The sequence below is a fragment of the Callospermophilus lateralis genome, chromosome X (assembly GCF_048772815.1).
Source record: "Callospermophilus lateralis isolate mCalLat2 chromosome X, mCalLat2.hap1, whole genome shotgun sequence".
Taxonomy (NCBI): domain Eukaryota; kingdom Metazoa; phylum Chordata; class Mammalia; order Rodentia; family Sciuridae; genus Callospermophilus; species Callospermophilus lateralis.
Window position 1 is genome coordinate 99,862,946 of NC_135325.1, and position 17,379 is coordinate 99,880,324.

Sequence of the window (17,379 nt, forward strand, 5' to 3'; positions counted from 1 at the left end):
CCCAAAATGAGTTAGCTATTTATCATCTGCATTTTCCCTTAAATTAAGGACTATTGCTCAACTGATTTGAATTACCATATATAATTCAAATCAGTAAAACTTTACTGTTTGAACACATACTCCATCTCAGAGCTTTTCATTCTTTCCCCATCTCTCCCCTCTGGTACATAGGGGGACATAACTATATTTATCATAGAAAAAAAATTGATCAAAATTGGTGTTTTCACTTTATATCTGATATATCATCTCCAAGCCTTTTCTTCATTGGAAGCCTTTTTTTCCATGTGTCATTTTAAGGCCAGGTTTATTACCAAAACCTACTATTGTTGTAAAGGAACAGTTGTGGAAAAAAAAGAAATAAGTGCAGAAATTACTAGTGCCTCTTTTCCTGGGATTAATATAAAAACGTGGCTTACTTTTGCCTGAGTTAATTATGCAATGCACTGCTGACATTTATTTTATTGATCTGATACAAGTGAGTGCAATACTGATATTCATCATTATAAAATATAGCTCACTATATAAATTAATATGTATTATAATAACTGTTTTATCCATGTCATTGCCCATGAAGAGTTCTTCATGTTTTCATACATCATATTCAAAAATCAACAACTTTTTAAGACATCTACAGTTTTTCAGTTTAGAATCTGTTGCAATGATAGATATAAAAATAGAAGACTCAGTCCCTGCTTTCAAAGAATCTGTTTTAATAGACATGCTGTCAAAAAAAATTCAAGAATAATCAACATAGCAAACACTCAAGAATTAAACTGAATGCTATGACCCTGTGTTGCTCCACATGGCATAAGGAAAGCAAATATAAATATACTCTATTCTGCTTGCTCAACAAAAGTTTCTAGTCAACTGAGGGAGATAAGACTGTAAAAATATTTAAAATAAGAAAATAAGAGTTAAACAGGGATAGGTCATAAGGGAATACAAGTTTATTTGCAAGGTAGCAAAAACAAATTAGGGGAAAAATGGAGTTAGTTATCTAAGCTAATATGTCTCAGGATAACAGACCAGTTCCCATTCCTTAATTTACCATCAAGTTAAAACTTATGAAATGCTATTACTTTTCTAACATAAGCATTGATAAGTGAATTAGTTGTATCAATGTAAGATTTTATATTTCCACCAAAGAATTATATTAGGTGGCAAATGACTGAATGAAAGACTGTCTCTAAAAGTTATATACATATTTGTTTTTCAGAGAGCTGATATAGCTGTTGCTCCACTTACAATAACATTGGTCCGTGAAGAAGTCATCGATTTTTCAAAGCCGTTTATGAGCCTAGGCATCTCCATCATGATAAAGAAGCCTCAGAAATCAAAACCAGGCGTATTCTCATTTCTAGACCCACTGGCTTATGAAATCTGGATGTGCATTGTCTTCGCTTACATTGGAGTCAGTGTAGTTCTTTTCCTGGTCAGCAGATTCAGCCCCTATGAATGGCACTTGGAAGACAACAATGAAGAACCTCGTGATCCACAAAGCCCTCCTGACCCTCCTAATGAATTTGGAATATTTAACAGCCTTTGGTTTTCCTTGGGTGCCTTTATGCAGCAAGGATGTGATATTTCTCCAAGGTTTGTTTCCATGTCATACCCAACGCCCCCTTGCATTTTATGACCAGACTCCATTCATGTGCATCTGGTATTCATTCATCTCAACTCCAGATTTCTTTCCTCTAACATTCCATCCAGTGACAAACTATCATCAAGCCATTGTGTTTGCTTGCGTCCATGAAGTGTGTCATTGGTGTTGCTTTGAATGTCTGTCATGCATTTCTATGGTATTGCATATTTATATACACATGTTATAGCAAACATCTGAACTCCAGATAAAGGTAACCTTGCCAACTAATATTAATATTATTCAGATAAAGTGAATACTAAATCTTGATCAAATGGACATGGTTTCCTCATTAATTCAGCTAAAACATTTTCTCATTTGTCAAGAGATTGAATGTAGACAAAGTATGCAAGATAGAGCTCTCTTTAAAACCCTTTCCACCTTCCTTTTCACTGTCTTCTTTTTATTTTGCTCTCAGATATCCTTGAACTATCCACTGTCATATCTCACCCAAGTTTCCTAGCTAAAACTATAAAACTTCTCAAAGAAAACAGAAGTAAATCAGTGTGACCTTGGAATGGACAGAGTTCTCACATAGAGACCAAAAAGCACAGTTGATTAAAAATTCAATAAATTTCATCAAAATCCAAAAATTTCAAAAGATACCATTAATAAAAGGAAAAATCAAGTCACAGAAAGAAATTATTATCAAATCATATATCTGATAAAAGAATTATATCTACAACATATAGCAATCTGCTGCAAATCAATAAAAAAAGACAACCCAATTTTTAAAATGGATGAAAGATTTGAGAAGACAATCCCCATAAGAAGATGCATAAATGGGTAATGAAAAGATGCTCAATATCATTGGTCATTAGGGAACTGTAAACTAAAACCACAATGAGATCCCTTACACCTCCTCCAGAATGGCTACAATCAAAAAGACAGACAATAATATCAAGTGGTGACAAGGATGTGGAACAACTATAATATAGGGAATTTGGTTTAGATTATAAAGACTTAGAAGGTCCTTACCCAGTTTTTCTAGCATACTGCTTTTTGAGATTATCCACTCAGAGCACAAAACACTAAAAATGAAGCTTGGCAGTATAACTTACTGGTAACCCTCTCAAGCAGCTTTTTTGAATAGCCTGTGTGGGCCAAAACTCGTACATCCCAATCATATATTTTCTGCCACCCTCAATCTGCTTGGTCAAATTCTCCAATTGTTTCACCTCCTATTCCTTTGGTCTACAGAATGTGTATCATTTTGCAATGTTATCCGGGAGTTCATTTGGCTTGATGTTCTCTTTTTAAAATTTTTTTGAAACATTCACTTCAAGAAAAAGTGGTTAAGCACCCCTGGATTCAATCTCAGGTACAAAAAAAAAAAAAAAGAGAGAGAGAGAGAGAGAGACTAAAGTTTCTGAATGATTCTCTAATTGAAATACTTTTAACATGGCTGGTGCTCTGTTTTGAGACAATGCTAGAGTCATCAAGGTTGAAGATCTTACTGGTTTATGTAAGTGAATTTTCAAAATTTAAAATTGTTTTGTCGTCACTAGAGTGCTGCATAATACTCAAACAGATTTTGTTTTGTTTTCTTTTCTTTTTAGTACCAGTGATTGAACTCAGGGGCACTAAACCACTGAGCCACATCCCCAGACCTATTTTTTATTTTATTTAGATCCAGGGTCTCACTGAGTTGCTTAGTGCCTTGAGGTTGCTGAGGCTGGCTTTGAACTCTGGATCCTTTTGCCTCAGCCTCCCGAGCTGCTGGGATTACAGGTGTGCACCACCATGCCTGGCTCAAACCAATTTCTTCAAAAGCCATTTTTGGAAGTATTTATGCATTTTGGTTTAAGCAATAACTCCGAGATTCCAAAATGATGACCTGAAAATGACATGTTGGAGCAGTTTTTTTTTAATTTTGTAGAAGAATTGAAATATCAAATATTGTTTTCAAGGTACAGAGTTTTAATATCATTCCTCATATTGTCATATAGGGCAATGGCTTTCAAAATTTTTGACTGGTAACCCACAATAAGAAATTTTTTCCGGGGCTGGGGTTGTGGCTCAGTGGTAGCGTGCTCACTTAGCATGCGTGAGGCACTGGGTTCAATCCTCAGCACCACATAAAAATAAAGACAATAAAGTCCAACAACTAAAAACAAATTTTTAAAAAGAAATTTTCCATCATGACTCAATACACATTTATGTATATAACAAAAGTTCCAACAAACATTAGCCTTACAGTGTATCACACACTCATATTTTCTATTTTTTTAAATGCTGGACACAACTCAGCCCAGCAATAGGGCACACAGCCTACAGAATAACACTTGTCTAAAGTAACAAGTATTATCCTAATTGTACTTTCAAGTGATAAATTATTACCTTTACAAGCTCTATATTTTCTACCTTATGGGTGATCCCTCTTCTGATAGTCTTTTGTGTCCTTCAAAAAAAATTATATCTTTAAGCTTCTTAATAAAATATTATTCTACTTATTATATACCAGTAAGAAACATGTTTCTCCTTGTCTTGAGAGCTCTATTGATTATATATTTGGGCTTAGTTGTATAACAGCAAAGCCCACTATAATGTGTTTCTCTATTAACAGATTTTAAAATCCCTGATAATAACATAGTTGCACTCTGAGATTTGTGGTTGCCTTGACTGCAAACACCAGCATTATACATTATTTCCATTTAATGGTCACATTTGGAATGCAGGCTCTCCAGAAAGCCCAGAATGTGAGCATACATTGTACACTCTGACTTTTCTCAAAATGAAAGCAATTCACATTTGAAGTAGAATTAACAAGCATTAGAGCAGGCAGAAAGGTCAGAGAGAAATTAGTCCAATGCCTGTCATTTACTAGGGACAAACCAACAACCTTCATTGAACTCCCATTTTGTATGGGCATTTTGCCTACATTATCATCTGGATCAAAATCCTCAAAACACTACCACAGGGTGAGAACATTGTATTTATTTTTAAATTGAAGAAAGTGACACAGATTAAATAATCTACCTGATCACACAGCTAATGGCAGAGCCAGATTCAAGCCTAGCTCCAATTCTAAAACCCTTGCTCTTTCTACTTCACACTGCTTTTCTCATATCACAGAGGATTAGTATCCAGAGAAAAGACATGATGGAGCTGAGTACAGTGGTGCATGACTGTAATCCCAGTAACTCAGGAGGCTGAGGCAAGAGGATTGCAAATTTAAGGCCAGCCTCAGCAAATTAGCAAGATCCTGACTCAAATTTATAAATAAATAAATAAAAAGGACTAGGATGTAACTCAGGGGTGGAGTGCCCTAGGTTCAATCCCCAGTACCTATCCCCTCAAAAAAACAAGACGTGACCATGATGGAACCCAAAGTCATGGAGGGAGGGTCTAATAGCTGGCAGTACAATTATTTTCACAACAGTACACTGCCTTCCACTGTGCACCTGAAAGCACATTGCTTGTTCCATTCCTTCCCTCATGCTCAAAGCCGTTTTCCAGTCTCCCAGCCCCTGAAGAAACTCTGCCTTTGCCCTAGTGTTAATGAAAGTAGGTGGAGAACATTCAAAATGCTGTTGAGCATGCGTTCACTTGAAGTAAAAGACTGCAAAATCAGCAATAAGACATCATGAGGAAAAATGCTGGCATCATTCTTTTTCCATCAAATAAAGTTATTGACAGTTACTTAGGAGAGTCAAGAGACTGCATCAATATTAGGTTTGATATTTGAACTACTCTAATTGGTCAGAGTAAATTATTTTGTTCTACATAAACCTGGAGGCTGAGTCAACTTTAGAGAAAGTAATCAATGTAATAATCTGAGGTTATATCCACATACAAACTGACTTGCTGGGGGCACTCAGGAGAAGATGTGACCAGATTCAATGTAACCCTCTTCCCTGAGCAAGAGATAGAGAGATAGGCAGTGAGTGCAGCCAGATGGAAGGAGCATAGTGGTTAAGCATGTGGGCGTGAAGTTAGTTTCAGCAGATTCACAATCTGCTTAGCTGTTGTGTAACCTGGAGCAAATTACTAAACCTTACTAAGCTTCAGTTCCTCATCAGTAAAATGGAAAGCACAATGGCTCACATGTAAGAACTCTATAAATGTTACCTGTCATTATTATTAAATTGGCTTCATCTAATCATTCTAGTTCCACAAATACTAACACATAATATTGCACTTTTAATTGAGTTCCTAAAACTCCTCAGAAATACAAGTGAAATATTGGTCAGTATCAAATTGCAGGTCTCTGATGAAAAATAACCAGCAACATTTCTTTTTGGTCCCCAATATCCTTCATTAAGGATTATACTCCTGGAAAATAATTTGATTGTATTGTTCCACAATACATTACAGATATTGACAGGAGGTTGCATTTTTCAAATATGAAATTGATTCCCTTTGTTAAACTTTGATAGAACCACTTAAGCAGTCCAGAGTCCAAGTCCAGGCAAACACTCCCCCTGCTGACTTTCTGTGGAGCTGCAGGGACATCTGAGGGCTATCTATATTGAAGAGATGAGGGTTGGGGTAGTTTTTTACAGGAAAAAAAAAATGGAAAGAACAGACTAACTAGAACCTGATTAATTACTGTATTCAAATTCTTATAGAAGTATTACTTCCCATTAAGTTTTCTTTTTTTTATTTGCTGTTTTCCTGGGAAGTTGAACCCAGGGGTGCTTTACCAGTGAGCTACATCCTCAGTCGTTTTTATATTTCAAATAGTATCTCCCTAAGTTGTCAAGTGTCTTGCTAAACTGCAGAGGCTGACCTCAAACTTGGAATCCTCCTGCCTCAGCCTCCCAAGTTGCTGATATTACAAGCATATGTCACCATGCCCAGGTCCTATCAAGTTTCCAAGATATTAATTTGTAGAAGTAGGCAGGAAATCTGTTCAGGTTATACATGGATCCTCCACAGATAGTCTCCTTTAAATGGAAAGTATGTCTGAAACAAATCTTTTCCTGTCATTATCAAAGTTCTGCTGATAGTTAATGTGCTGGGGTTGCAAGTATGTGTATGGTGCAGAGGAGCCAATGTTTAAAATGCACCTTTGACCATTAGATAAGAACAGCTCTTATAATAGGAACCACTTATGAAATAAACATGTCACTGGAGATATTAGAAAATAAAATAAAATAAAATGGAAAGTATGTGCAGAGTAATACATAACATGAAGTGTATAATGAATGGTATCAAAGACAACAGGAATTTTTTTGGCCCCGTTTAAGCAATATCCTTTCCTCTGCTGATATATCACCACTCTCTGCATCCTACTGCAAATTCACTTCAAAGCAGTAGTGATGTGGCAATAAATTAGTGATGTAATAGCAGGATTTTTATTAGAACTATTTCACAACTTTCCTGGCTGAAAGCTGTAGCTTTCTGTCTTTGGGATATGGTTACTTATTTCTATCAGAGAAGACTATAAGCCAAAGATTGATTCTGCACATTTTTTACAAATGTGTCAAAGACCCAGCATTGAATGGAATGTAGAAATGATACATACTTGGAAAAAGAAGGGGAAAAAAGAATGATAAAGAGTTTGTACAAAGGAGAAGCAGTTTTTAGTTCCAGCTCTTCATCTTGTAAAGCTAGTAAAGTGCAGATTACAAAATTTACTTACAGGAGGAAGGTTAGAGCACATAGCTCACTTTTATTATCATGTTAGATGTCATAAAACACATTTTATTACTAACTCAAACTCCAGTTTCTTTACAATTACAGATAACAAGAACATTGTATATTATCTGATATGTATATTTTGCAATGTTTTATATTCTCTTTTCTTTTGTTACTAATTTACTTTCATTAACTTCACAACTCCTCTTACATTTTTTTTCAAAAGGCATTATATACACCTATGGTGCATTTATAAATACTAAATGTACAGAATTTTACAGTCATTTCATTATGCTAACCTTGAAATCTATCTTGTGCAACAAAACGATTTGAAATGAATGTTAAACATTTGCAGCTACATTAGTGGAAAGAAAGGAATTGGAAAATGACAGGTCTTTTTAACTCAACTATAGAGTCTTGTCTTGTTTTAATAGGTCCTTTATAAAATGTGATGGGGTTGACCCATCAGTCACTTTTTATATAGCCTCCATGTGAAATGTGGTTTTAAGTGGCTATAGTTTCACTAATGAGAAAAGGGAAATGTAAAAATGCTTATGGAGCTTCTTCCCTGTGGCTTCCCCTGCACATTTTGTTAGTGAAAACATTTAAGCATTCATGTCAAACAAAAGAAGAAAGTGGTAGAAAATCTGCCAAATCTTTTGTCAAAGTTACTACTGTCTTCAGAGGATAATGTTGAATGCAACCTTGTACATTCCACTCTGATTCCACAGAAGCTCTTTGTTGAGGTTTGTAAAATTATTATACCATTTCTATGTGGGTACTCACCCAAAATCTCCATGCGCATAAGTACAATCACCCCTTGATACCAGGGATTGGTTCCAGGATCCCCTACGGATACCGAAACCCACAGATGCTCAAGTCTCTTATACAAAGTGGCATAGTATTTTCTTATTACTTATGCACATCCTCCAATAAACTTTAAATCATCACTAGATTACATATAGTACCTAATATAATGTAAATGGTATGCAAATAGTTGCTATACTCTATTGCTTAGGGAATAATGACAAGAAAAAATTCTGTACACGTTCAGTACAGAGGCAATTTTTTTAGTATTTTTGATCTTCAGCTGGTTGAGTCTGTGAATGAGGAACCTGAGGATATGGAGGGACTGGCTGTATATTACCCACATAATTACCAAAGTCAATACCAGGTAGACAAGATGACATGAAAATGACCATTTTGCATTTAGGTTTATTTTCAGTCATGTCAACAACCAATCTCAGCTGAGTCATTCAGATCAACCACATGATGATCTGAGTCAATATTAAGGTGGCCAAAATAACCAGATTATGATGTGCAGGCTTGATTTTAGATCAGACAGACATAGCCACAGTCCATTAGCCTCAATAAAATGGCACAATGTAATTTCAATAAATTACTGTATTTTCTCCACATTTCAAATAGACAATGCATAAAGTACCATTAATATTCTGAGCAGCAGAGTATACCTCTTTTCATACCAAACTGTGATTCTGGAATTACTCCAAAATCAGTTCTCCCCTTGGCCTCGGCAAAAAAACATCATTCAATGTAAGGTTGACATTCACGGTTCCATTCCAAATGAACAATAGGTAACAAACAATATTCAGTTTTGCTACAAATATATTTCTCAGTGTTTGTAGGAAAATTGCACCTTCTATGATTTACACACCATCTGGAATTTTCTTATACAAAATATAGGTATTTTGTAGTATAAAACTCTGGGCATTTCTCCCTAGTATGTAAGTATAGATTTTTTTTTCTACTTCTCCCCTGTGTGCCTCAGTTTATCTCTAAATGCCTCTGTTTGCTTATATTTAAAATAGCCCTTAACCATAGGGATAGACAATTTTAAAATTTGATATATATAAAGCAATTAGAACAGAGTCTGGCATATAGGAAATACTCTATAACCACTAATTATTGTTATCATCTTTTATTACCCTATTACTATGGATGCTACCTTGAAGCATTAATCTTTTATACAATAAAATTATTTCCAGAGTCACATCAGTCCAGAATAAATTGAATGTATCTGGCAACAATGAAGATGAAAGGTCTAAATTCCTAATTCAAACACTATATATATACTTTTAGCATTGGGAAGTGTGACACATTCTTTTCTGACTCATCCAGGTGTTTTTACATCTTCTGACTAAAAGAGAAATTTTCCCAGATAAAATCCTGAGAGAGTATAACTATTAGTTAGGAAAATCTGTTGCAAAGCAGATTTTCACATCTGAAAAACTAAAAGTGATTATGTTTTGAAATAAAGAAATAATGGTTGTTTTAGGCTTCCAGGGACTAATGGGAATTGGAGACTTAAAAAAAAAAGTAGGTTTGCTATAGTTTAGCAGCAAAGAATACTATTTATCAAAACACCTGCCAAAAGTATTTGACTGGAGTGTAGCATCTAAAACAACTGAATTTTCCAGAGCCTGAAAAAGAAAGGTTATCTTGGGACACAGAAATTTGAATTTGTTTCCAAGTAGTGAAATGAAAGTACAGACAGAAAAGAGCTTGATTTGTCAGCTCTCCATCCAGAACTGCCCTCTTCCCACAGAGTCTGGAGATGTACCAGGCTACTCTGCCTATTCTTGACTTTATGACAGAGTGGGTTCTCTTTCCATGAGTTTTTCTTGGCATGGGAGAACATAGCCTAATAAGAATGGAGTTCTGCCTCATAGCAGAACTATCCTAGGGGTGATGTGGCAATATTTTATAAAACCCAAGGAGCAGATTTTCATTTCTGTGGACCAAACCAACCATCAGCAACACTGCAAAGGAGATGTAGTTTCCTAAATAGAATCCATTACTCATCATTGAGCATTCATTGCCCTCATGCTGCCCCTCTAACATACCACAGTCCCTCTCCTGAGTAGCACTCATACTGTAGGACCATAACTGGCAACCCTGGCTGCACCTTAAAAATTTTATAAAATTCTGCTGCTTAGGCCTATCTCCTAGAATTCTGATTTAATTTGTCTGGGATGGAGCCTAGGCAAGTTACTTTTTGTTCTGTTTTGACTCAAGCTCCCCAGATGATACTGATGTACAGGTGGAGTTAAGAATCGCTGATTAACAACATTTGTTTCTGTTTAGTCTGAAGATATCTTTGCAGAAACCCAAGATGCTTAAGAAATACAGATTCTTGGTCACTCAGATGTTATAAATCTGCACCTTAACAAAGGCCCCTGCTGGTGCCAATGCACAGGAATATTGAAGAACAAAATATACCCTTATGAACTTACCTCTCTTCTTCTGTCACATTTCCTACTGATAGGTACTGTTGAAGTGTTACATTTTGATCAAAGCCTCTGAAGACCCACAGAGGATGATTCCAATAATAAGCAGGCCAGGAAAAAATCATTTTGGGGGGCATTTTGGTGAGGGGGAAGGAAACAAGTGTTTTAATGCCTCACACACCCCATTGTACAGGTATTTTCCTGCATCATTTTGGGGCCTTCCCTCACTGGCTAAGGTTTAGTTTGTAAAAGGGAAGAGTTTTGATCTCCTGAGTCTCACTAGACATTTATATGAAATAACAATAAACATTACAATCTAGCTCCTTGCCTCATGGGTGATCAACTCCACAAAATCATAATGTCTTTATTAAATATATTAAACTCAAAGTGAAGAGTGCTAATTTAGTAGCTGCCCATTTCTCTTCACACATGGAAAGCCTTTTGACTCTTCCTCCTATGATGTTGCCTTTCATCAATGGTTCACAACCTTGGCTGCACATTGTAGTCATCAGTGGAGATTTTAAAAATACATGTGTCTGGATTCCACTTCCCAGGTTCTAACTTAATTGATATCCAGTAAACCTGAGCATGAGTCTTCTTTCTTTTGGCTGTTATTTTTTTTTAATATCCCAGATGATTCTAATGTGCAACCAAGGCCAAGAAACACTTGCTTTAAATAATGCTGTATTCTGTAGATGTGCTTAATAAAGCTCACAGAGAACTCAATTGGTTAAATTATTACATGTAAGTGGGAGATAATAAAAATGTTTTTGTGATTAAAAAATTCCTGTTTAGAAATCCTGTGTTAGTCCGGTATGTTAATAGCATTTACTGAGGTAAAAAACTTAAAAGGAGAAAAGGTTTATTTTAGCTCATCACTTCAGAGATTTCAGTCCATGGTACTTTGCTTTGAGCCTGTGGTGAGGCAATATATCATGGGGGAAGCATGTGGCAGAGGAAACCCATCCAACTCATGATGGCAGGGAAGCAAGAGAGAGAAAAGTGTACTGGGATCCCAATATTCCCTTCAAGGGCACATCCTAGTGACCTAACTTCCTCTAGATAGGTCCCACCCCTTAAAGGTTCTACCACCTCCCAGTAAAACCACAGGCTACTAACCAAACTTTCCACATATGGACCATTAAGGGATATTCAAGATACAAAGTAGAACAAAACCTGTACAGTCCTGAAAAGCATTCTGTGTGCACTATCATATGCTATCATGACATGTAGTATTGTCATTAACATGTGACTTTTGTCTGATGTTAATTCTCTCACATCATCTACTTTCCTCCTCCATAAGCTGTACTGAAACTACTCCTCTTTCCAGAAATAAAGATAAGGATTTCTTAACTGAGATCTGGCCCCTTTGGGTCTGGATTTGTTTTTGTTTTACTTTGTAGATCACTCTCCGGGCGCATTGTTGGAGGGGTTTGGTGGTTCTTCACCCTGATCATAATTTCTTCCTATACTGCCAATCTCGCTGCTTTCCTGACTGTGGAGAGAATGGTTTCTCCCATAGAGAGTGCTGAAGACCTAGCTAAGCAGACTGAAATTGCATATGGGACCCTGGACTCCGGTTCAACAAAAGAATTTTTCAGAGTAAGTGCTTTGCAGCTAATTGGGCCTGCTGGTTTTTATTTTATTATCTTCTCACAAAGGCAGATTCACAGTGCTTTCAAGGGAAGACTGGGAAAGGGAGGGAATGTTATCAAAGGAGAGCATCTTAAATACTGTACTGCTTAGTTGGTGATCTAATTCACTAACCTTTAGAACTAATACTCATGTGAGATATAACAGGTGACATGTTGAGAGCACTGAGTTTGAACTCCTAGGTTTGAATCCCAACCCTGCCACAAAGGAATTGTTTGTCTTTGGGCAAGTCATTTAACTTGTGTCATTTTGGGTTGTCTTACTTGAATAATGAGAGAACTAAACTAAATCTCTCTTTCTTCTAACTCTTACAAAAGCAGTGACTTTATGTTTCAGCTGTTCACAGAAGTTAGGTAATTGACTCTAAGACTCTGACAAGTGATGGACTAGAAGAAAGTACATATTCTATTTTAGACATGGAATTTTCCATTGAAATGTATTACAGTTGTTTCAAGTATAAACATACAGGCTGATAATTTAATTCACAGGAAAGTTTATAATGCTTTTAATTTTTTGAGTAGATTTATTCCCCCTGCTCTCATCAGTCCAAATCTTTCTAGGGGAATAGCAAATTGTCCACTAGCAAAAGTTAGTAAATCTATGTAAACTCCATTACAGTTTTTTAAATATTTTTTCAGTTGTTCATAGACCTTCATCTATTTATATGTGGTGCTATGAATTGAACCCGTGCTTCACACATGCCAGGCAAGTGCGCTACCACTGAGTCACAGCCAAAGCCCCTCCATTACAGTTTTTAAGAAATAAAATGTTTTTCAGTTTCCCCAACAAACAAAACAGGTTGCTTTAAATTAGAAAATGGACCCCTTGAAGACACTGCCACTGCTTCTACTGTAGCCACTGTAACTGGTTGTAGCAATGATCCAAAAAGCAATTGAGTAGTAGGTAGAGAGGAAAAGTTTAGTCACTCTCTCCAACCAATAGTCAAGATACTGGATAGTAGGTATAATTACTGACTTTTTCTCAAAGGAGCGAGTAAACAAATGTTGTTTCTAAACCAGCTTATTTTGATAAATAAGTAATATATTTCTACATGTATTACCATGAGATTTGTTCAATTATTTCATGGAAAACAAGGAGGAGTGTGTTTTTGACATTAGAGAATTAAGTGAAAACAGTTTGTACTCCCTGAAGGAGAAAGGATCCATTCTGGAGCCCTTTCAAGAATTTTCCATGGCTCAGGATGTCTATATCTCACCTCTGTCACCTGCTTACTGAACACATCATAACCTCTACCTGGGAAGAGGGGCCCAGAGTTGGAAGCATCAAAATGATATCCAGACCCTCTGATACTAATCTGGCCTTGACTCTCCCTATTAATGCAATCCCAGAAGCTTTTTGGGGGACAATTCCTCCTACCCATGCAATCACTCACATGTGTCAGGGCTAAAAGCCAGGGATTTCCATCTGCTGAATAGTCAGCACATGATCAGCTCCATGGAAATCTTATTTGATATCAACCTTCAACAGAGCTCATGTTCACCATCCCAGTAGGCATGAAAGTGCTATATGAATTAACTGACCAGTTAGGATATCAAGACACCAGACTTGGGCCCTCTGATAAGAGACATTTGTTCTACTAGAAAACATTTTTCCTTCAACAATGATCAGAGATTATAAAGGTGTGCTTTTAATGGTAATCAATATGACATCAGTTCCCATTAAGTTTTCAAAGTCCATTCATCCTCATACCAGGCAAAAGGAGGTTCTCTGGGAAGATATGTTAGCACAAAGACTTAAAAGTGTGACCAAATAGTTATTGCTCCACACTGAAACTCCATCTCCCACTCATTTTGTGTCTTTATCTACTGATCCATTCCATGATGGTTTCATTAAAGAGCATATTACTGGAGTGGATTGGAATCAACATTCAATTCTGAACAAATCTATTGCTACATTCTAATTGGTTTGTGGTTTCTAATGTTCACCAATTCCTACTGACCTTTAAAGCCAATGAGTAATTCCTATGGAAATAGAGCTGTTTTGAAAATCTGATTAGAGAAGAAGCTGGATATTTCTAGGTATAAGGAAGTGCAAATCATTTTTTAATTCCCCTACATGCTACTTTTTCGTTTTCCCCAAATGGTTGCCAGTGACAACATTAAGGACTCTGTGGGGTGATCCTTCAGGGAAGCACACAAAAGTTAGTGATATAAGAATGAAACTGAGCAGTATAAAAACTCAATTATTTGAGCTTGCTTTGTACTGAAAATGTTATATAAACCTAACAAAGAGTATGCATATTATTCATATAATACAGGGGTCCAGCCCATTGCTTTCCAAGCCACTTTCCTCACTATGTCCTCTATCCCACCCCGTTCCTGAATCCAATGGGGAAGAGAAGGCAGCTCACAAGAGTACATCATCCTGCACCTGGGGCCTTGACTTGACACTGATGTCCCCTTACCCTCAAATCTCAGTAATCTCCAGGCATTGAGACAATTTTAAGAATATTAACTCCCCACACATTAAAAAAAATGGGGAGTTCTGATAGCATGCCTTCTGAATTTTAAAGGATAAAACAAGATCCCCTGCAACATTTACAAACATAATGAGTTCATTTCTTCCTATTTTCACTCCATCCTGAAACTACAGGGACCCAATAGTAAGAGCATAAAACAGCCTAGGGCTAGCCCTCTAGTTCTTCCACTAAGACAGAGAAATAAATAAAATAAAATTCTCTTCTAATTGCCCTGCAGACATTTATACTCATCCTGGGTAAGGCTGCCATTAAAATGGTGATATTTTGAAATGATTCCTTTGTTTCCTTATTTTCTAAGCTTTCCCTAACTGTCATCTTACACAAAGTCACTGGCACAGAGGGACCTGTTCCATAAAGGAAAACAGGAGGGACTGAGCAAAATGCATGCAGCTGGGAGAGACATCTGGAATATTATCATCAACCCTCTTGACTTGAAAACTGATACACTTAGACAGCAGCTCCAAAACTAAATATCCCAACCAGAGGTGGAGGCACACATGCTAAAAAAAAAAACAAGTCGACAGCTTTACTGTCATTGCCCAAGGAAATGCCACTATGATATGGAAACCTGCACCAAAATGATCATTCTCCACTAGGTTTTGGAAATTTAACCTGATACAGATTCATGTTAAAAAAGTAACACTAGGAGCAAAAGTAATTCCAAAATCCTCTCAACATACAAACCTCCAAAAATATTAGATGACAACTAGGATACTTGATATCTTTTCCAAATACTTGGCCATATTCCTACTGAAGATAGGGTGGGGATAAAAGGGATATTTTAAAAATACAATGTTTAATACTAACTTAAATCCCTTTAAGAAGATAAAAATAAATAGAGAGGAGTAAAGAAAGTGGACATTTGCCCAGTGTGCTGGGGAGACCACTGAGGGGGCTGTCCTGCCTTTTGAGTTGCAGACATTGTAATCCCCCCATGAAGCATCTGTTGAATTACTCATGAATATGTCTCAACACAACACCCTTTGACTGCTGTTTCCCTCATTTAATTTTTTTATGCACACAGCTGAAGTATGGGCCTTTTTAAGCTGATTTGGGAAGTGGTCTCTGCTAATCATTTAGATTCTACTTACACTGAGAATTTCTCTCCCACCCACTCCCACATACACACACACACAAACACACACTTTTTCACTTGGACTCCACATTTCTTCAACATTATTAGTTATCTTTGATAGGACTTTTGAAGAATATAGGAAAAGGAAAAAAAGCTTCCCACAAATGTACCTATTCAGACTATGGTGACATTTTGATATGATCAAGAAAATTAACCATTAATATTTAAGCTGTATTACAACAGACCTCCCAGGCTCCTTACCCTGTCCCCAAATGTTGGAAAACACATTAAAATGTACAAATTCTTTTGTTAATTTTTTTCTCACCAAATACTATGATTAATTTGAAATTCTGACAGACAATATGCCTGGACAACTGTAACCAAATTTTATTAGCTTGAAAATCCAAATAAGGTTTGAAGACACAGCCAAACCATATGCTAGGGAGCACATAACAGTAAAAGCAAGAGATGAGTTGACACTAAAGGATGGTAGATCAGAGACATCCATTGTATGTACTACTGAGTGAATTTTTAAAAAGAAAAACTGTCTTTCAATTTTGACGTGGCTGTTTTGATGTTGTCATATTTTAAAAAAAGGTTCTTACCTTTTTGTGTTATATAATACTTTACATACCAAGAGCCATAAACCTTATAGGTCAAAACTGGAGATGCACAACAGCCACAAGGTAAGACTCTGAGACTGGCCAAACCGGCCTCTGGAAAAGGGAAAGACACATTGAGATGCCTGTTGGCTTTTCCCATCCCTCAGCAGCCAGGGATCCATGGTTCCAACAAGCTTCCTTGTAGGCAAGTCTCAGACTGGTGGCAAGTAAAATCTCCAGGGAAGCAGAGAGTGACCTGGCAATGTATGCACACAACAGAAAACACATCTAATATCTGTTTCCATAAAAAAGGATAAGATGTGGCAAAGTGGACAGGCTAATAATCCTTTAGGTTCCATTGTTTATCCATCACTTTTATTTTTCCATATTTTTATTGGTGCATGATAATCTATCACTCTCTTACATTTTCTGTATCAAACACTATGCTAAGGACTAAGTATCCATGCATCTCTATAAACAAAATTAAATTCTATATTTTTTCCAAATCACCTAAAATACCTAGATGGGCTTCTTCTCCATACTCAGAGGTCATTTAAAAATATAGATATCTGAGATAACTTGATGATTATCCCTCCAGAGAAGATGATTGTTGCTTATTTTTGAAGTTGCTTCCAATCATGGACAAATCTATGGGTATGTTCCATGGTAACTAGCATCAGGCTAATGATTCTCCATAGAATAAAGTGTTCTACCATTTAGGAGCTCATAATCGAGTGAACCATCAATTTCCAGCACACTTTAACATACAATTCCTTAGTCAGTCTCAAAACAATCCTACTATGCAGCCAGAGCAGGTATTATGACTCACGTTTCACAGAAGAGACAACTGAGACAAGATGACATTTTGACATACTGAATGTGTTCAATGGAGAAGAGCTGGAACTAGGACCCTAATTCTTTGATTCCTCATTGGGTTCCCTTTACATTCCACCTCAGGGCCATTCTGATGGGAATATTCACAGAAATATGGAGTGTTCTGCATGAATCAAGCCTCTAATGCATCAAATACTACAACAACAAAAAAAACTCTTTAAAAGTATGAAGGGTTCTCCAATCCT

The 17,379-nt window shown here is 36.5% G+C and overlaps 1 protein-coding gene across 2 annotated transcripts in view; it reads left to right on the top strand.

Moving 5' to 3' along the window:
* Positions 1-17,379, top strand: part of Gria3 (glutamate ionotropic receptor AMPA type subunit 3) — a 266,322-nt gene that overhangs the window by 204,453 nt on the left and 44,490 nt on the right. For both annotated transcript variants that reach the window (XM_077107716.1, XM_077107715.1), the window contains exons 11-12: positions 1,217-1,593; positions 11,874-12,072. In XM_077107716.1, the coding sequence (XP_076963831.1) occupies positions 1,217-1,593; positions 11,874-12,072 (576 nt within the window). The remainder of the gene's footprint in view (positions 1-1,216; positions 1,594-11,873; positions 12,073-17,379) is intronic.